The 22,071-nt window shown below is 34.7% G+C and overlaps 1 protein-coding gene across 1 annotated transcript; it reads left to right on the forward strand.

Moving 5' to 3' along the window:
- The first annotated feature begins 205 nt into the window (after nt 1-205).
- Nucleotides 206-6,033, forward strand: LOC149261220 (cytochrome P450 720B2-like). Its single transcript, XM_089381388.1, has 10 exons — nt 206-568; nt 647-974; nt 3,076-3,225; nt 3,315-3,380; nt 3,465-3,659; nt 3,773-3,865; nt 4,944-5,022; nt 5,285-5,412; nt 5,523-5,641; nt 5,934-6,033. Exons 1-10 carry the CDS (start codon nt 345-347, stop codon nt 6,031-6,033), a joined length of 1,482 nt encoding a protein of 493 aa, XP_089237514.1. The 5' UTR covers nt 206-344.
- Nucleotides 6,034-22,071: the final 16,038 nt, after the last annotated feature.

The following is a 22,071-nucleotide window of genomic DNA, read 5'->3' on the forward strand; positions in this document are numbered from 1 at the left end:
AAGTTTTCGAAATTCAACTATATATAAAATTAATGCTGGAGGTACATGTACTTGCTCCCATTGGTGCACCATAAAATATATAAAATTAATGCTGGTAAATATCTATTTGCCTACGATATAGTATATAAAATAATTCTGGGCAGTGGGAGGTACGTGTGGTCTGCTCCCACTGGCTTCGAGATCAGGTAGTCAACGCTGAGACAAAGGTATACTGCGAATCGAGTTAACCTTTTAGAAGGTATACTGCGAAGCGATGGTGTAGCATGGAGTGATAAGCCCATTTATAGAATTCACAGTAAGAGAGGGGATAGTTGTGCTCCGAGGAAGGCATTGAATTGGGGATCATGGCTGAGATTGTTACATATTCATGGCTGGTTGGCTTCGTCTGTTTCGTTCTGGCGACGTTACTGCTTCAGCTCTACAAAATAGTGTGGAGGGTGGACAGTCGAGGCCACAATTTGCCTCCCGGTTCCACAGGGTGGCCATTGATTGGAGAATCCCTCGACTTCATTCGAGGGATTAATTCCAGTTCCCAACTACGCCAATTCATTCAAGATCGAGAGCTAAGGTACTGTTAATTTTTTCATTAACGCGTATTTTACAAATCAAATCCAAAATGTGAATTATGTGTATGCGAATTACGCAGGTATGGGCAGATATTCAGATCGAATTTGTTCGGAACATCTCGGATGGTTGTGTCTGTGGACCCAGAGTTCAACAAACATATTCTGCAACACGAGGGCGGGCTGTTTCAATCCAGCTATCCGAGACATTTTCGAAATCTCATCGGCAAATTCGGTTTGCCTTCCGTGCACGGAGATCTCCAAAAGAAGCTCCATGGAACGGCCGTAAATTTCCTGAGGTTCGAGAAGCTGAGTGTGGACTTCATGGAGAGCATACAGAATGTTATGCAGACCACCTTCGCCCAATGGCAAGCCAAGAGGGAAATCCATCTTCAAGAGGAGTGCCATCAGGTAAGCACCGTTGACAAAACCGATTCCAGAATATGAACAAGCATTCTTTAAATTTTAGAAAATATATGCATTCTTGAAGTATTTTTTTTTTAACCTACAGTAGTACCTTCTTTATCTATTTATAAATTCAAGTTGTTTCATATACAGCAGTTTGGTGGCTTCAACTTGCCCACTTGGGAAACCAAGTCTGTTGGCCACCCAAGTCTATTATAAGCCATCCAGTAACAAAATTTAATAAGTCTTTCGATCCAAGCTAGGTAAACAGTACAGCTAAAAACACTAATCATGTTCCAAAATAACATAAAACCACTGAAAAGAAAATGCTATCCGCAAAATGAAGCAAACTAGAAACTGCAAGAAACTAATCTTTTCGGTCATCTTTGTCAGAATTCACATTTGCAGGGGTTGGCGCTGAGTCACCGGGTGGTGGAGGTAGCTTCTTCAAATGTTGTTGGATTTCATCTAGCTTGCTATCTTGCATAATCTTGATTATTTGCAGGTTTTTCATATCCTTCTTGATATTTGGCATACCTTGGGCTATTTCTGCCAATTCACCTACTCACTTCAACACCTAGTACACATGCAGGGCTTGCATGTAGAGCGTCATCCTTCCTCTGGTGTGCCCTAGGTCAAGGATAATATCCCCCAATTCCTCCATCTCGGGCTCAGAGTCCTCTTCCATGACGTTGTCTTCCATTTCCTGTATTAGCTGACGAATGTCAGTGTCCGTGCCTTCTTTGTATGCTTGTGCGGCTTCTTGCACAACCATCCTCATGGATTTCCTGCCACGCCTCTGACTTGCTGGTGTCGAGGTTGTCGGGTCGTTTCTACCCGGCTGGCTCTGACGCCCTCTGCCTCCACGACCCCTGCCTCTACCTAGGCGAGCCATCTTTTCCTTTGCCTCCACGACCCCTGCCTCTACCTAGGCGAGCCATCTTTCCCTTTACTGCCTCCTATTTACAATTATCAACATCAGAAGTTAGTTTTCCAGGAATTACACTCGTCCCATACGCCTGCATGTCCCTGCCTTCACCACTCCAGTCTCTCCCATTGTTCTGGATACTCGTTGGTCTCTCTCCCCCTGGGCTAAAAATGGTCGGGCCCTCTGTTATCCTATCCCCCACCCAGATTGCATACTTAGTTTTCTCAGGCTGCCCCTTTGCCCTGCTCCTACAGTCCCCCGGCATACCAATGTTCTGATCCTCACGCTTCCTCACCATGCAAACCTCTGACCCGTTCAGATCCAGCCCTTCCTCTGCATTTCCCAGCATGCCCCCCTCTTCCAATTTACTAACCCTAACAAGGTGAACTGCAGACCCGCTCAGACGTGGCCCTCCCCCAGCAATTCCTAGCTCTTCCCCCAACTCCAACATACTATGTATGACAGAATGAGATGTAGGAGTTGAGGCTAAGGAAACATACCGAACTTATGGTCGACTGTTGAAGAATTCGACATCTGCTCAACTCCGTTCTCCTCCTTCCTTGGCTGCACACCTTCCTTCGCTGCACACTGAACTCTCTTTCTCCCCTAGCCACCGTCATGAACCCTTTCCCATCTGTCCTGCGTCCCTTCCCACTACCGCCGCTGTTTTTACCTTCCACTCCCCCACTCTCCTGTAACCTCATTGCCTCGAAACTCCTTTTAGGCATGCAAGATGCCACCGCGTCCGTTTGAATTATGATGCGGGCAGTTGGTGGCCGACCTGGCCGACCTCTCCCCTTCTGATCATACTCTCCACTTCCAGCACCCCGATCGGGGGATTTTTGAAGCATTTTAACTTCCAGAAAATCTATGCATTTTAAAAGCATTTTTTATTTATTTTTTAAATCTATGCATTCTTTAAGCATCCTTTAACTTTCAGAAAATCTGTGCATTCTTAAAGCATCCTTTAACTTTCAGAAAATCTGTACATTCTTAAAGCATCCTTTAACTTTCAGAAAATCTATGGATTATTTAAGCATTCTGTGTGGATTTATTAAACATTTATCGAAATCAAACAAAATTAAACCATGAAACCTGCATGTTATTGCTGCTATCAGAATGGCGGTGAACTGTTTTCCGTTTAAATTGGATTTGTTTTTCATGTGATATTTGTTATAGCTTGTTCTGAATTTGATAGCGAAACAATTGCTGGGCTTATCTCCGTCCAAGGAGACGGAAGAAATCTGTAAGGCATTCGGTGATTTTTGTAAAGCTGTCGGTTCCGTTCCCATTAGAATCCCGGGTACCACGTACGCGAGAGGACTTAAGGTGCACAAACGCTTCAATACTTTTCTTATTTTGCTGATTACTAATTTGATTTGTTCTTACCGGATGTGTTATCACTAATATCGCTGCAGGCCAGAGAGTTTCTGATAAAAAAGATTTACGAGGGTATAAACCACAGAAGGCAGCATCCAGAAGCTGTCCATAATGATTTCTTAACAGAACTCTTGAAAGAAGACATATTTTCAGAAGAAGTTATAAAAAAGTTTTACGAGGGTATAAAGCACAGAAGGCGGCATCCAGAAGCTGTCCATAATGATTTCTTAACAGAACTCTTGAAAGAAGACATATTTTCAGAAGAAGTTATAGCAGATTTTATACTATTCCTGCTCTTAGCTGGTCACGAGACCTCATCCTCATCGATGGTATTGGCTATCAAATTTCTCACGGACTGTCCCCAGGCACTTCAGGAACTGAAGGTGTGTGCCAGTGCACAGGTGCTGCAAATGTCTATTCTAAATAAAAACATTCCAAATCTTCGTATTGATACATTAATACTGATTGCACTGATGGTGGAATATGCACGTCACAGGCTGAGCATGATGCTTTGTTAGAGAGAAAGGGGAGTCCAAGAAACCAAAAGCTCACTTGGGATGACTACCAGTCAATGAAATTCAGCCAATGTGTATGTAATTAATTGCTGTTTTGATGAGCAGCCAACGATTTCTGTTTTTGGTGACAGGCTGTTACCATATTTTCCCCGAATTACAAATTGTTTTTGGTGACAGGCTGTTACCATATTTTCCCCGAATTACAAATTGTTTTTGGTGACAGGCTGTTACCATATTTTCCCCGAATTACAAATTTTGTAGATTACGTTTGTACAAATGAATTCAGTTGTTATTATCAATTTTCCTCGTGTTATTTTTTGGGATTTACATTTAAAAAAATAAAACATTGGCGGAGTAATAATTTTGTTGGAAACATTTTACTATTAAATTTCATAATATTTTTAAAATCTACAATTATATAAAGATATATTTTTTGAAGCAAGTTAATTTTTTAATTTTTATAATAAGCTTATTTTATATCTCAGTATGATGTGTAACTCTGATGATTTACAATTGTATAAAAATGTTTTTTCAAACAAACTTATTCTTTAATTCTTACAATACTATTGAGCTCAGAAGCTCATTCTATAGCCTAGTATGATGTGTAACTCTGTTCATCAGTCATCAAAATTGCAATTTTACTCTATCCGCCCAAACAAAAATTTTAAAAATTTTAAAAATAAAAAATTTATAAACTATACAAAATATATACAAAATATTTAAATAATGTAGATTCATAAAAAAAATTACACATTAAAAAAATTAAACCCTTTGAACTCATGTTCTGTATTTAAATATATATATATATATATATATATATATTGCATACTCTTCTTCCCTTGTTTCTTCTTATTGTGATTTTTGTCCCATGGATCTATGGGATCGACCGTATGCATTTTGTCTTTGTTTTCTCTGTTTGAAGATGGATGAAAAATCACCTCCCGAACACGTATTTTCTCTTATAATAAAAAGCAGTATTTTCAAATCCTTACCCGTTTTCTACTAACCTCCTGCATCTATGGGATCGACCTTATGCATTTTGTCTTTGTTTTCTCTGTTTGAAGATGGATGAAAAATCATATATTTATGTTTTGAGATGATTGATCATTATGTCGAGATGATTGATCATGTTTGTATTTGTTCAATTCCCAGGTTATAAATGAAACGCTTCGTATCGGCAACCCTGCTCCGGCTGTTTTCAGAGAAGCAAAAGAAGACATTAAAATTAATGGTATCTAAGAATCTGTTTTGCTCTTCTTGGTTGATTTTCATGGTTGAGTTTACAAAATTACAAGTAGTGGTGGTGCTGCTGAAAGAGTTGATTCTTTGAAGAGCTAGAAAAACATAAACTCTCAACTGATATTTACAATTTCAGCATTTCTTTTAAATTTTTGAGCCAAATATAAAGCAAAACTGATAGAAAAGTTGAATGTTTAGAATACTGCCACGCGATTTACTTAACCATTCGGATCATTACAAACTTGTGTTCTCAGGAGGCTTTGTGATTCCAAGAGGGTGGACGGTGTTGGTGCTTCTGACAGGTACCCATCTGGACGACAAGTACCATTCTTCTGCTCTCACATTTGATCCATGGCGTTGGCAACAGAAGCTGCAAAATCAAGTAATTAATTAGCATGAAATCCATTAGTAATGAAATTTTTATGAACCCCAATTCTGTTAGTAATCTCTGTGTCTCATTCTGTTAGTAATCTTTCGGACTTTATATTGCAGGAGCTCTCAAAGAACGGCTCGTTTATGCCTTTCGGAGGGGGTCCCAGGCTTTGTCCAGGATTGCACCTGGCAAAACTTGAGCTGGCCCTCTTTCTTCATACCTTCGTCACCAAATTCAGGTCTTGTGTTTCCTTCTTTACATTTAGAGAAAGAGAAATAAAACATCAATTTTACTTGCAGTATTGCTCCTAATTAATCTCATCCTCTACAATTATTTTTTGGGAGCTTCGCAGCAAGGTTTATGAACTACTTCTTTCAAAAAGAAATCACAAAGAAAAAAACACAATAATTTGCTATCTTTCCTATTCATGAGATAGAATTAAGCAATGATTATGAACTTATTTATGCTGTACTGTACTGCCCGAATTAAATTCGTTGAATTTGTGTTTTACCTATGATTAATATTTACAGATGGGAGGCACTGCAGAATGATAAGATGTCTATATCTTCGAGAACAGATCCCAAAGGCTTTCCGATCCGTCTACATCTTCAAGAACAGATGGACGATTAATGGCATTATAATAGGATTTGATTCATCCAGTATGGAGTATTAAAAACAATAAGTTAGTGTGACGGATAAAACAATTGCAGCGTTGCGGAGATTCATGATTCATGAAGAGTCTTCAAATACATGGGATACATAATACACAATTATGAAATACATTTATATATATGGGTTATACAATTAAAGTATTGCAATTTGGATTTCAACAGCATTAAAAAGTGTTATATTAAAAAACATCTAAATGTGCTCTTTTTTTTTAATGTAAAGAATTAGCTATCTTGATTTTTTGCACAACATTTAAAATGAAGGTGAAATGTCTAAATGTGCCCACGATTTGACATGTTGATATTAATGGTTGTTGGAGGGATGAAATTTATATATATTCAAGTCCTTAATCATTTTTGAATGGGATTTTATTTACTTATAAAAATTTCTAATAGTAAATTCATTGTTTTCCATTCCAATAGCATAAATAGCAAAATTAATACACATTATTACTACAAATTTAACAAAATTATAATTCTTATTAATTAATTTATTAAATAAAATTGGGTCAATGAAACTTATATTATAGATTAAAAAATTAAGAAATCCAAAAAGGGGTTTATATAAATTATTCATATATTAAAATTATGGTAAAATTTATGAAAAGGAATTTTTAAAATAAAATTATTAAGTTATAAGAAAATTATATATTTATATATTAAAAAGCTGAAAGAAAAAAAGATATGAAAGTAAAAATGTTTAAGCATTATAAGTAATTTTAGATTTATCTTAATTCCGAATTTGTTGAGAGAGATCAAATTTCTTGAGGTTCAAATCTCTCTTTTTAGTGTAAAATTTGAGGAAAGGTTTAAACATGTCTAAGATTAATCTAGTCATTTTAATTTTAAATATGCTCATTAAGATCTTCAAATTATTTTCTTCTATTTCTTATTGTCACACCTATTAGTTTTGCCATATTTTTATATCGATCATATGAAAAAGGTAGTTGAAATCGTAGATCATTCAAATATTTAACTCAAGCTATTGTAGTAAACATCATACCTTGTCTCTCTTGTGCTCTCATATTAATATTATTTTTTTCCAAAGTCAATCATTGTGACTTATGAAGTGTTAAATTTCACGTAAATTTTAATGGTAGTTATTTTCTATTACCTCGTTTGAATTCAAAGTTGATGTCGCAAGTGACTAACAATGTTGAATGATGGAAAATGAAGAATGTAATCAATTACAAATAGTTTATAGTTTCAAGAAGCAAATATTTTAGGTAAGTGAACATTTTATTTAACATGAAAAATCAAGTATTTTATTTATGGTTGAATTACTATAACACAAAAATCAATGCACATTGTCAATAATTTTCTTGTGCTTACATTGAAATCAATGCACACTAATTACTTTGAGATTAATGTATATAATATTTGATCATTTTAAATATGCTAAACATGTTTAAGATAAATATGGTCATTTAAATTTTAAATATGCTCATTTTCTCAATTTGTTGAGATGATGGTGAATGTTAATAACTTGAATGATGAAAAATGATGAAATACTAATTTTGAATGCAAAGTGACAATATAACAATGTTGAATGATAGAAAATGTGAATACTAGGAATGTAGACAATTACAAATAGACTTATTCATTATGATCAATTTCAAACTATTTTCTTCTATTGTTCTTATTATCACACCTATTAGTTTTTCCACCTTTTTATATCGATCATATGAAAATGGAAGTTGAAATCATAGACCATTCAAATCTTTAACTCAAGCTATTGTAGTAAACATCATACCTTGTCTCTCTTGTGCTCTCAAATTAATAGTAGTTTTCTCCAAAGTCAATCATTGTGACTCATGGAGTGTTAAATCCCAAGTAAATTTTAATGGTAGTTATTTTCTATTACCTTGTTTGAATGCAAAGGTGATGTCACAGGTGATTAATAATGTTGAATGATCGAAAATAAGAATAATAAGAATGTAGTCAATTACAAATACGTTATAGTTTCAAGAAGCAAATATTTTAAGTAAGTGAACATTTTATCTAACATGAAAATTCAAGTATTTTATTTATGGTTGAATTACTATAACACAAAAATCAATGCACATTGTCAACAATTTTCTTGTGCTTACATTAAAATCAATGCGCACTAATTACTTTGAAATTAATGTATATCATGCATCTACTTAATTCAAATCAAAAGTTGACATATACACTGAAATCAATCCATCAAGTGCAGGAAATCAAATAGGATTAGAAATAAACATCTACATTGTAATCAACGCATCTAGTGCAAGTAATAAAAAAGGATTAGAAATCAACATTTACATTAAAATCAATGCTTCTAATGCAAGCAATCAAATAGGATTAGAAATCAATAACTACATTGAAATCAATGCATCTAATGCACACAATCAAATTGGATTAGAAATGAATAACTATACCGAAATTATTGATTGTTCGATGTTGGTTAGATTCTTTATAAGTACAACTAGATAGGTAAATGTCATTCAAACATATTTCTAACATGATTGTCTTGGAACTAACCAAAAAACACCATAAATATAGGAAGAGATGGTGAAAGCAGTTGAGGATGAGGAGCAGGCCTGGAATTTGACGTCTTGTAAGATATATTTTGGGTTTCAAGACATATTTGATGGCAAGCTAAAAACTTAACCCGTCAGATATAATGTCTCTTTTATATCTGCAACCCATCAAAATGACGTATAATTTCAAATTTACACTGTCAAAAATTATAATACCAATACCATTTAAGGGATTTTCCACTTAGCATAAGTTTAAATACAAGTAGTTGGCTACACTCTCAATCTCTTCGGCGTGCTGGTATTGAATATTTATAATTGGGAATTCAGGTTTCCAACAACTATTCTGCACTCTCAAGCTCTATAACTAGGAATACTCATATTTATTTTTGGAAACTGAATGCAATTGATCTTTTATCTATACGATTCACGTCAATTTGTTGTATAATGCAATGCCGTATAACACCCATAATTATTTCTAGTTAGAATTTGTGTGTTTATAACTAAATTGGTTAAGGGTTCAAACTTTGTACAATCTTAATAACCAAATTATTGTCTCAACTAAAAACTTTCTGGAATAATCTTTTAAGAAGATACCATATGATTATAAGTTTTTAAAATGATTATGATATAATAATATGATTGATTGCATATATCAAATTCAAAATTTGATATGTTATTTATTTGTGTGAACTTGTCATATGCATTTTGAAACTTCACATATTCAAATTTAAATGGATTGAGATAGCATTCATACTAATAGTACTTAATGCACCCAAAACTTTAAATTTATTGACATAAGCGTATCTATGCACTTCATACTTCCTCAAGAGTTGAGAGGCCATCCTGATCTCACTCACATTCCCAACCAGGGTTTAAAATGTCTATAGTTTACATCGTTGCTATCAGTGCAGTAAATCACTGAAGTTTTTTTGCGGTATGTCTATAGTTTACATCGTTGCTATCAGTGCAGTAAAGCACTGAAGTATTTTGAGGTTTTTTTGACTTGTTAAATAGATGCTAGGACTTACTGCCAATTGATTTTTGAGGTTGTACATTTGATTGAGGCGGCTAGCTTTATGAGTTTTATGAATGTACATGGTTTGAGGTTAATAAAAATTTAGTTGTTTGAGCCAATGGCATGCACTTGAGGTGGGAGACTTTTCTTATTTAAAAAAAAATCACAATGCTATTGTGTATTTTTTCAAATAATTTAATTATACTTTTGGGTGGACTTTTCAAAATAATTTAATTGTTTTTTTTAGGTTTAATGTTGTTTTAATTAGTTATAATATATTTTGGGTTGTTTTATAAATTAATTGTTTTAATGATTAAATGAAATTGATGTTCAATTTAATATAATTATAACACATAACTCTTAAATAAGAAGTAAGGATTAGTTGTTTTGCTTATATTTTCAAAAGTCTGAAGAATTTATAATGCTTTGTATGAGTAAGAATAAAAATAAATTATGGATATCTCATTATTATAAATCTTTTAGCCAAAAGCATTAAGTATGAGTCTTAGTAGTTTTTTTCTTTATCAATTCTCTCTCTCTCTCTCTCAGACACACACACACATATATACTAAATTAAAATCATATAAAATTTAAAGATATAATTATTTTTCATTATATAAATAGAAAGTTATCATATGAATAACAAAATCTATATCCTTAAATCCACTTTGCAAATTGAAATAGTTTTTAATGTCAAATATTTTATAACATAAAATAAAATTGAGAATGAAATAACTTATTCCTTTAATTTGAAAATAAGAGACTATATGATTAAAAAGAGAGAGAATTAAACAAAAGATATTACTATGGAATAAAATTGCAACAATTAACATGTTTATGCTAACTTAGGAAAAACAAGGCACTTTTAGAGGAAGATTAATGAAAATTGAGATGCAAAAGTAGTTGAAAGAGAGTTTCGAGATAAGGGGAGGTTGACATTCACAAATTTGCGTAGAACGTAAAATGAAGGGCATGAAAAATACAAAAACGTCAACAAATTTCCATTTGACAGGCAGAGAGGATTTGAAATTCCAGGCTTGATGAGGAGAAATAGCTTAAATTGGTCTCTTGTATGGTGGAAGTTGTGACATGGAAGGATACCCATGAGAAACTTAGTCTTATGTGGTCTATATCATTTTTTTCTTTCCTTTTTCTGGTGTTGTGTTTGTAATTTTTGGGTTAGTTAGTTTGGCTGGTCATCGTGCTTGGGGCACCCAAACAGAAAGGCCTCTACTAGTGATGGCCTTATTATCAAAGTGTAATTTAGGTCTATGGATTATGAAGGGAATTTCATGGATTCAACTCTATCGGTGTCAGACCTAGACGTGGATAAATCCATTGCTTTAGTCTCAAGGAAACTCTTGTTCTTATTAGTTTCATAGAAAATTCCTCAATTTTAGTTAAAAATTTCAAGTTTTGTTTCATACTTCTTTGGTTTTTGTGCCATATTCTTGGTTTGTTAGTGTTTTCAGGTCTTATACTCTTATTTTTATCCTTTCCCTTCCCGCTTTTTAATCCTTTGTATTATCCCCTACATTTTTTAGTTCCCTTGTCTAGCACTTTGCCTCAACTTCCCTATCCCTGAATTTTATCCCTTTTCCCTCCTGGTTGGTAAAAAATTTCCTTTTTCCATTTTTTTGCTCACCTGGGTTAAGTATTCACCACCCTCCGTTTTACTAAGTGTTCACTCTTCACTCTTTGGCTCTATCCTGGCTTTCATCGTATAATGCACTCCTCCCACATTTACCCAAGTTAACCGGTCTGCTGGGGTAAACATGTGATGAGAGGCCGCTATGATATGATTCAAATCCTTGTATATAGTTAAGGAAGTGGAACCGACAAAAAACAACCAATTTGACCTTCTACACATGTTACAGAACCTTCAAGAGCAAACCAACCCTTCTAGGTGACCAACCCCTGAGGTAATTTGACATTTTACTGACCTCGAGCCTCAGTGGATCCCATGGCATGGGCATGCATGCTATTAGGACCCTTTAGTCACTCCCATAACAAGGGCATGCCAATGATTGGGGAATTTTTTAGCTACTCCTGAGGCAACAACCCTGAATTTTGTGCCACTTTTTCAGGGATAAGTCTTAGGCCACTTCCTAGAACTTCATGAAACTTCCAGAAATGAAAAATAAAATCGAAACAATAATACTAATACAAACACTTGAATAAATTCTTGATCTTACCCCTACTAGCCATGATAGGAATTTCGTTAAACACGTCACAAATATACAATCTACAAGTCATATCAACAGATATGAGCATAAGGGTCTCATACTTATCTGAGAATTGCTAAGAAGCATTGATGCCTTGTCACAATAGCTAAATTATCATCTATTAGGTCATATATTCATTGTACATTCATTTACTAATCAAAACATGATGAGATCCATACACCATCGTTGTCATAGAACATACTCATAACCAACATATAAACAACAAATATAACAAGGATACAACAACCATGAAATCCACATATAAAACAATACATTTACATAGGACATACTAAGGAGAAGGAACCCATATTAATGAATGCATAAACCAACCAGGTTTGGGACTTCCACATACCACCCAACCATAGATTGGCTGAACCAAATATTTCTTTCAGCCCATGAACCCCGTGTCATATTCCAAGCATGAATGTGGGACTCATAACAAAAAAAAAATTAGCGCTTCCTGTGGCTAAACCACCTCACCCTTATCAATAGAACTAGGCTTTACTACAATCCCCATCAGAACACTAGGCCCTAAACAATCATGGATGCCACCGGATTTCTCCACCTACACCATGAGGAATTTTTCTATCTCCTAGTCTCTAGGCTTTACCGTACATCTTGCCATACAATAGTCGAGGATCCCTAGGCCTAATCGAGAATCCACCCTCTAAGCTTTACCATATATCCTACCATTCACCGGCCAATGTTTCCCAGGCCTGATCAAGGGCACCCACCTCTAGGATTTATTGTATATCCTACCATTCACCGATCGAGGATTCCTAGGCTCATCGAGGCACCACAAAATTTGGCTTTTATCGCAACCCACAATCCGATTCAGGGGTTACTAGGCCAAGGCTTTACCACAATATGCAGTATGATTGATGGATCATTAGTTCATGTGTTCTTTCTTTCATAGACCACCTCACTAAGTTTCGAATCCATCCAAGAATTTAGCTCAACTAAAACATGAAAACCCCATCACACCATGGCTATACGAAAATGGAAAGGTAAGGCTAAAGAACACTGTCACACCTAGACAAACCCATGCCCATGATAGCGAGAACCAAGAACACACATTCATAACCATGCATGCCAAAACTAGCAAGGAAATCGCACATGCAAATCAAACCTGCAAGTAATCTCATTGTAGCTACTTGATCTTGCTCTTCCTTTTTTGATATTTTCTTCCCTTGATCCGATGTTGAAGTGCATCAATAAAGCTCCAAGTGTCCAAGAGTTTGAGAATGAGAATAGAGAGAGAGAGCTCCAAAACTGAGCTGACAAAAGGTTGAACTGACAGAAGCCATGAACTGATCCTCAGAAGCCTTTTTATCAATGAGGCCTCTATTTTCTTCAAGTTCCTCAATTTTCCTCCTCACATGCATCCTGTGACCTTTCACCTTCCTTTTCTCCTATTTTCCATTATTTTCATAAATAAAATGTCAATTAATGTGTCTTGCCTTTCCAAAGCCTTTGTCATTTCCTTAGCCATAATAAACTAAATGAACACCCATTAGGATGTTTTCCCCACCATTCAGCTTGGAATACATGTCCCATGACCTTGTTCTTATATTTTTTACATGATTTTTTTAACTAGGGCTATTACACATCTCCTTGCCCTTGATGGCTAGATGTACATTATATTTTGAATGTAGAGGTGGTAGACGTGGTAGAACTACCCCTTCTATGGGTCAAGATTCCCCTCCACCTTCCTCCTCATAAACTTAGATTCAAGCAGTAGCAAGAAACATGATGGATTACTTTGTATATATTATTCTTGACGTGGTTAGACATGCCATAGCATAACTATGTCTCTGTAATGTGGATCCCCACATTCCCAACATTCTAATTGACCTCGATATGTCCTTGTCCTTGACCACTAACTCCTCTAGCTCTGCTATTAGTTCTTTCCAAGTAGGGTTGGTTCCTATGTTCCTCTGGAGGTAACCCAGAGGTTGCATTAGCAATCCTAGAAACATTGTTTCATCTCCTGTGGAATTCATATTGGTGTCCCCCTTTTCTGTTTACACCCTCCTTGGGGGATTCCTTCTCTGTATTTTCATTAGCCACCATTTTCCTTTTCATATTTATCATCCTTTGGACTTGTTTGGTCAAAATAGTGGTTGTTTCCATAGTGGTGGGTTTCCACATGGTGACCTCCGCTCGAACCAAAGGATTAAGCCCATGTCAGAGTTTTTCAGCTTGGCATTTATCATCTTCCATATAGTCTACATGATGGACTAATGCATATAATTCAACCTCATAGTCTTCAATTGATCTACCATTTTGTTGTACTATATGGAATGACCCTATTTTTTGATGTTTATATTCCTTTGATAGGTACTTGGTTAAAAAGGATTCCTAAAAAAACCCAAGTAACTTGCAATGAGGTGACTTGCATCTTAGTCTCTTCATTTACCCACCATGATAAAGCTTCTCCTTTTAGTAGAAATTACTATTTGGACCTTTCCCTTGAAGAGTATGCCTTAAAGCTAAGTGCTCTCTTGACAACAATCACCCAAGCTTCTACTATTGAATCCCCATCTTGACTTGTGAACTCTAGTAATTTTGATTTTTGGACTTCTTTCATAATATCGAGGGTTGTTCATCTATCATCAACATTGAAATAAAAATTAAGTGTTGTCTCTATGTTTGTTCCAACTCATTTTCTTTACTTTGATCATTTCTTTGATCTTGACCTTGACTGGTGACTCAATCCTTTAATATGTTTTCATTTCTCCCAGGGAACATAATATGACTTGCTTGGTCGGGGTTCCAATCTTTGCAGTGACTTATGGTGGGGTTTCTACCCCAGGGGTGACTTGAGTTTGTCTTCAATGCTTAGGACCCATGATCTCCCCTATAAAGCAAAAAATATTTAGATCCCTTTTTCCCATTCATTCATGGGAATTCTACATCATTTCAAATATTACATTTATACAGTACAACATGGCATAACAAAGTTTATAAACACCCCAAAACACAATACTTATCAACATAAAACAAAATTAGATGCCATTTTTAAACACATGTTAGCGTTCCTAAGATCATATAATCATAAAATAAATAAAACTAAGTTTACAATTGATAACAATAAATTTTCATTAATTTTTTTTTCTTCATCTTATTAATAAAATAAATACAACACTTTTATTGTTGTTTTACGAGAGTGACCCACCCTTTTTTTACCTATATATTTAACCTTTTAACTTAGAATTAAAAAATAATTTTATATCTTAATATAAATTTGTTTATCCTAAATAGTATTTAGAAAAAAATCAATTATTTCTTATTATAATAACAAAGATCATATATAGCCCTGATGGGGTTGTATCAACACATGGTAGGTTCACCTCGAGGTACGTCTCACGAGGCACAAGGTAGGTGTAATCATATTGAACCATAAAGTGATGCAACGGGTCGATGATTGATCGAACCCTCCAGACCCGCCTTTGATTGTTATATTATTTTGTGGTGATATTATAATGGTTATGGTTTCTTGGGTGATGAACTCTGTGTGTAGGGTGGCAGATGAGAGTGTTAAAGGCAGAGCGAGCTTTCCAGGGCCATGGGGTAGATGGAACTCTGTGGAGTGTTCAAAATCTGTCGTTGTGGCTTCTCTGTCAGGTTGGTGTGTGTTCATTTGGGATCCAAATTCGTTTGGAGGTTTTTCTTCCCTTTAGTGCGTCAAGGCTGGTTATGCAGGGGGGAACCCTGGGTGCCGTCGAAGGAGGGTTGTTTTAGGTTGGTGCATACTCAATGATCTCTAGGTTCTTGTTTCTATTTGGTTAAGGTATTTTCTTATGTTGTGGTTGTTGGTGGTGGTTTGTAAATCGACATTTCCCTTTGCCATGTGAAGGAATGGCTCTATCTGTGGCCACAATTGCTTTCTGAAGATAACTCTCTCGCAACTGGTCAGGGCTTGTGGTGGCACCTGCTTTTTTCGATGCCCTTCGACAAATTCGATGAAGGAGGGTGTGCTCTTGGTTGCGGGGCAATGTATACTTCCTTTATTATTTGTCTCTTGGTTATTTATATTGAGGAATTGTGTGAGTCGACGAGAGTGTAGTTGTATGGTTTTGGGTAGAGAATTACATATATCCCTCCTCTGTTTTGCCTGTGGACTGATAACGAATTAGCATCATTTAAGATATCCAATGGAGTGATTCTTTTCCAGCTTCATTTGGTGGCCTGACTTGGTTAGCATTGTCGAGCCACAACGGGACGTGTGTGGCATTATTCATGCTGGATAGGGTGTTTGCAGGTGGTTGTTTCTTCCTAGGAGGTTGTACCCTCTCTGGTCATTTTGGTTGGCGGTATTTAGGAGTGGCCAGTCATGCCTCGGAAGCATGGGCACCCTTGTCATGGAGGAGGGCATAAGGGCCATCCTAGACGACAAAACATTGGTTTGAGCTCAACTTCAAAGGATGGGATCAGCAGAGAATGGGAGGATGAGGTCGCTCAATCTCGTGAGTGTTCACCAGGTCAAGTGGAGGTTGCAGCCTCATTGAAAATCATTGTAGATCGATTGAGAGGCATCCAAGCCAACTTGGACGTCATGATAGATCACCAGTATGAAGAGCAGAATGAATTGGTGACCTTTTTAAATGACATCCAATTCTTCCTCAATGAGACTTTAGAGCTGCTTGAGAGTATCTGTCCCAATTAGAGATGCCTCAATGATCACCTGTGTGATTTGGAGGCCCCAGTGGAGCACATTGATTTCCATATGCATGAGCGAGTTAGATTCCATGCAAGTCCTCCTAGAATTTCACCTCACCACCCTCCATGACATGTTTATCTCAGGTTCTCAGTATTTTTTGTCATCTTTTTGTAATGTAAGGCTAGTAAGCCTATAAGAAATAATGGTTATCTGGTTACATCTTCTGTTATCTCTGGCACCCTTCTCTCTCCCCTCTGTTTGTAGTGAAGCTAATGAGACCATCCAACCTAATTTTGTACTCTAGATTTCACGGATGATAATATAATAATGCTTTTTTGTACTCTAGATTTCACGGATGATAATATTTCCCTTTGAGTATTGATTAATTTTAATATACATATCACATTCATATTGGTTTACAAAACCATCCAACCTGTATGTTAAATTTTCTAGATTTCAATATAACCAATATTGTTTTATTTATGGTGTACTCTTTAATCACATGCAACAACTTGGGACATGCATGGTCTTCAACCAATTGTTATACAAGCATGCATACGGACATAGCAGATAAATAAAAATAAAATAAAATCTACTTATTGTGTCTATGCGGTTATATTAAGAAAAACAAAATATCAAAAATCCACCCACAGATAAAACACAGTGTAGCTTTATGTCCATTTAATTTTAAGATTTAATTTTATTAATTTTATTATTATTTTTTTAAATTTTCAATATTTACAAATTTTCAAAAGAATCTAGACTTATCCAGTGTGGAGTATCAAGATTTCGGTAACCTTTAATATATATGTAAAATATAGGCAAATTTTTAACCAAAATGACGAATATTTTTTTTTCAAAAAAATTTCCAAAAAATAGCCCATTTGCTAAATTGTGCCCTCAAAATTTTCCCTGTTATACATATTATGTGGTTTGAAACGTTCCGATGTGAAAATCGTCACTTTGATTTATCTGAAATAGGTTGTTATAAACATCATGATTCACAAAAGTTTGCATTTTGTAGACATTTACTAATCATTTAATTCATATGACTGCTATAATGAAACACATGCTCAAGGAAGTGTAGTCCTTGCCATTGAAGTTATAAATTATGATTTGGAAAAATTACATAAAAAAATTATAACCTATATTGGTCACTGTTAAATTAATAATAATCAATAGACATAGAATCCTATAATCTTACTTTGGTAGGAACTCAAGAATTGAGATGTGAAGTGGATAAATTAATTGTTTGCTCAACCACAAGGACTCACATAAATTTTGATGGGTAGTAACCACTACTAAGTCTACATATTTACAATTTTAGTCCTACATAAGTGTTGAAGAAAACATAAATAATGGTGAGATACATCTTATTCCTTTGCAGTTTTTATGAAAAAACTTGGTTAAATTATGGTGGGAAATGTATTTACCTTTTGATGGGACCAGCCCTGAACACCTACGGCTTATAATTAATTGTTGATTGTAAAGTTGATTGTTTTGTGGTTGGCTGACTTTATGGCGCGGTATGGGAGGTTATGTCGTGAGGACAACTGTCCTCCTCCTCGGGCTTGCTTCTTCCGCCTCTTCACTATCCCGCGCAAACCCTAACTCTGACCATTCTATTGTTGCTTTGTTGAGGTCTCGGCTCTTGGTTTCTCATTGTTGTTTCATGAGGGTTTCGTTTGTCCAGCACTGGGAATGATTTCCTGTGAGAGTTTCTACTTGTGCACGTTGGTGATGTTTCCTGTTCTGAGCATGGTTTTGAAGTTCTGGGTTTGGAACCCCTGGTCTCAGTCTCTGGTCTCCGCCTTGTTCGGCCCTGGTTATGAATTTGGTTGTGGGTCTTTGTTATACGTTGGCTTCGATTATTTTGTTAGTTTCAAAGTGATTTCTTCGCTGTTTGACTATTTGCTTCGCATTTTGTCGCAGGTCATGTTTGTGGGGTGGCTCGGCTCTCGGTTCTCATCCGGCATTCAACTAGACGTGAGTTCTCCTTCTATGCCTTGCACTTCTGCCTTGTTTTATTCTGTCACTGATTGTTCTTGCTCCTTGTGAGCAGTGGGCACTCTGCGACCGTGACCTTGGTCCGCGGCTTCCTTCCTTATTTGCACGGGCTCGGCTCCTTCGGTAAGTCTTTCCTTAAACCCTTGCCTCTGCTCTCAATTTTTGTGCTTATGGCTCTGCTTGCTGGCTCTAATGGCCTGTTTGTTGGCCACGCAGGTATACAGATGGGCTCTTTTTTTTCCGGTCTCGTGCCCTAACACCTACGCTTGTATCGGATAGGGTTGCTCCTTATTATTCCTCTGTTTGTCTGTTCAAAGCATTTGCTGTTGGCAGTATTCTCTGGGTCTATTGTTGAGGGTTTGACTTTGGTCTCATTGTGTCTTGCCCTGTGTATTTATGCCTTCGGCTATTTAACTTATGAATTGTAATTATATCGGTCCTATGGTGACCTCGTGGTTGTATTTGACACTGTTAATGGAAGAACTCTGTTTTCATGGCTTGTCTGTATTTGGTAACTGTATCTTGGTCTGTAGATATTTGATATCGATATATACACAGTGGTTTCTTTTTTATAATTAAATAACAAAGGGGAATGTTATGAGTTCTGTTGGTACCTGTAGAAATTTGTATATTCCTTTGACAGTGATTTACTTGATTCTTCTGCAAGCCCACTCCATTGTCTTGCTAAACTTTTCCACGTGTTCTTCTTACTTCTGTGTTAACTATTCACTCTCTGTCATTGTTATGATATGGATAAATGAATTTAATTAAGTTAGGCAGAAAATACTTAGGTTGCAATATATGGATTCAGACTTTCTTGCTTTTTAGAATGATTTCATGCTTGTTTCTATTCAACGCTATGATGATAATTACAGTAGCTTTTTCCTCTTTTCTTTTGTAAAGATCACTGTACAGTTATTAAACTGTCAGTAGTTACATTTAGTTATTCCTTGACAGCTATTCTTTCTTGACTGTATTCTAAAAGTAAATTTTAAACAAAAATAAAAGAACGTAAACAAAAACAAATAGTGGGCTGAGATAGCCTCAAACTTAACATAAGGTCCTAAATGTTGTTAACTAGAAATTTAAATGAAAATTAAAAAAACTAACTGAAACTCCTTCTGTTTGCAAAGACAAACACTCCAACCATGACCTCCCTTAGCTGGATGCCCCTGCATCACCTTTCTTGCAAAGCCACATAGCATTATATTGTGCAAAGGTTATAATAAGACCTTCAAAATATAGTCCAATGAAAATATTTTTTTTTTTATATATTGAAAAATAAATACTTATTTTCCAAAATTAAATATTAAAAGTTGCATTGATCCAGCTAAACCAATAATACCTAATAAGTTGGCTAAACCAATAATACCTAATAACTTGCATTGATAGCGAGAATTCTATATGGGAGAAACTAATAAGTGTTTTTGACATCTACACACCTTTATCAATCATTTAATTAGCCAAAGGCTCACCTATTTCAACTTGGGGTCGAAAAGCCGAGATTGACCTTTTTTTATAAAAAAAAATTGGACAGATGAGATTAAACGTGGGGAGAAAATACTTTGTTTGAGAAGCATATCTATGGACATGCAGTTGACATACCGCCATGGAACATGAAGTGACCTGCAGAAAATATGATATGTTACTTAAAAAAAAAAAATTGCATCAGAGCGTTGGACAAACGGGTGGTAGAGGAAAAGATTATCAGAGTCCCCGGAGATGCAGCGGCAAAGAGTCACGAAATAATTGATTATCATCATCATTAATAATATTTGTTGAATTTATAAAAGTACTAATACATATATTCAAATTATTTGTGCTATAAATCGGTCAAAATCACTTTACCTTGGCATATTTCATTTCTTGTGTTATAAAGAGGTGATAGGGTGGGTCCCATAGTCTTATGTTTGGGAAGGTTTACCAGAGGGTTGAACGATATTGTTCATGTCACATTTTATTATAATTTAAATCATATTTTTTACTATATTGAGTGGGTGTATTTTAATTCGATAAATTATAATAAGTAAAAAAAAATTAATTAATTCAAATTAAAATAAGTTAAAAAGTTTACAAATAAAAAAAGTAGGTGAGTTTATTTCAATTTTTTAATTCAAATTATATATTTGAATATATAAATAAATTTAGTGATTTTAATTTTTTTTCTTTGAGGTATATAAATTTTGTAAATTATGTAATTGAAATTTTTAATTTTAGTCAATCATTGTCATAGTTGAAGTAAAACTGCCCAAAATATATATTAAAAAAGAAAATAAAACATAAGACAAATATAACAAATCCATAGAGGATTTATTACATGTAAATTGTAATATTACAATATATATATATATCTAATATTTTGTATAATGCAAATTTGTATATACTAAATTGTATTTAATAGGTATATTATTTATATATACTTGTTTACTTATATATATATATATATATATAAAATTTTCATTTATGCAATATATTATATTTGTTACATGTAGATTGTAATGTTACTATATATATATTTATTTAATAGGTATATTATTTATATCTACATGTTTACTTTTTGCTATATATATATATATATATATATATATATATATATATATATATATCATTTTCATTTATAAGAAAAATTAAGATGCATTTATATTTTCGAATATATATATATATATATATATTGGGATACAAAAATGTTAGTGCTACAATGATGACAAATTCTTAAAACCTGATGTTTTAGAAATATCTTAACACTATGTTTCCTTAAGAAGTTCTTAATTTAATAATATTGTTGTTAATGTTGTAGACAAGCCAAACACCATGTTGATGTATGAGAGCCCTATGATACATACATAATCTTGGAAAAAATTCGAAGTGGGAGAAATGAAAACTCACCAGATAAATCTATAATTTCTTATAAAATATAAAGAATAGTCACTTCCTTTTATATATACACCTTTTAGCAAATAAGATAATAATCAAAGTATTAAGTTATTTCTCAATTTGACAACTTTTAGCGAATAAAATAATCCTCATAGTATTGAGTTATTCCTAAATTTGACATGATATCAAAGTTAAACATTTTCCAACAACACAACTTTTTGTGTTTCACTCATATTATGTTATGCCATGCAAATCTCTTGGTTGATTACCATTCTTTAGGTTTATAATATAGTCATTTGGGTTTAAAATATAAATTCTTTGGGTTTATTAATCTAAGGGTTCAAATTCCTAAGGTTTAATATAATTTTCTTGGGTTTATAATCATGGTCAACCATGGTCTAATGTCACATTGTGACAAAGATTGTCCCAATATGAAAATCAACCATGTTCAATCATCGTCAACCATGGTCATTCATGGTCAACCATGGTCATTCATGATCAACCATGGTTAAATGTTACATTATGACAAATATTGTCTCAATATGAAAATCAATCATGGTCAAACATGGTCAATCATGGCCATGAAAATTAACCATGGTCAATTATGGTCAACCGTGGTCGAATGTCACATTGTGACAAAGATTGTCTCGATGTAAAAATTAACCATGGTCAATCCTCATCAACCAAGGTCAAGCATGGTTAATCATTTTCA

The sequence above is a fragment of the Pinus tabuliformis genome, chromosome 6, assembly GCF_031772625.1.
Source record: "Pinus tabuliformis cultivar Carrire ecotype Pingquan chromosome 6, CPIR1, whole genome shotgun sequence".
Taxonomy (NCBI): Eukaryota; Viridiplantae; Streptophyta; class Pinopsida; order Pinales; family Pinaceae; genus Pinus; species Pinus tabuliformis.

Coding starts and splice junctions, on each gene's coding strand:
- LOC149261220 (XM_089381388.1), top strand. CDS start 345: ATGGCTGAGATTGTTACATATTCATGGCTGGTTGGCTTCGTCTGTTTC. Junction 5,023..5,284: donor AGAAGACATTAAAATTAATG/GTATCTAAGAAT, acceptor TTGTGTTCTCAG/GAGGCTTTGTGATTCCAAGA. Junction 5,413..5,522: donor AACAGAAGCTGCAAAATCAA/GTAATTAATTAG, acceptor TTTATATTGCAG/GAGCTCTCAAAGAACGGCTC.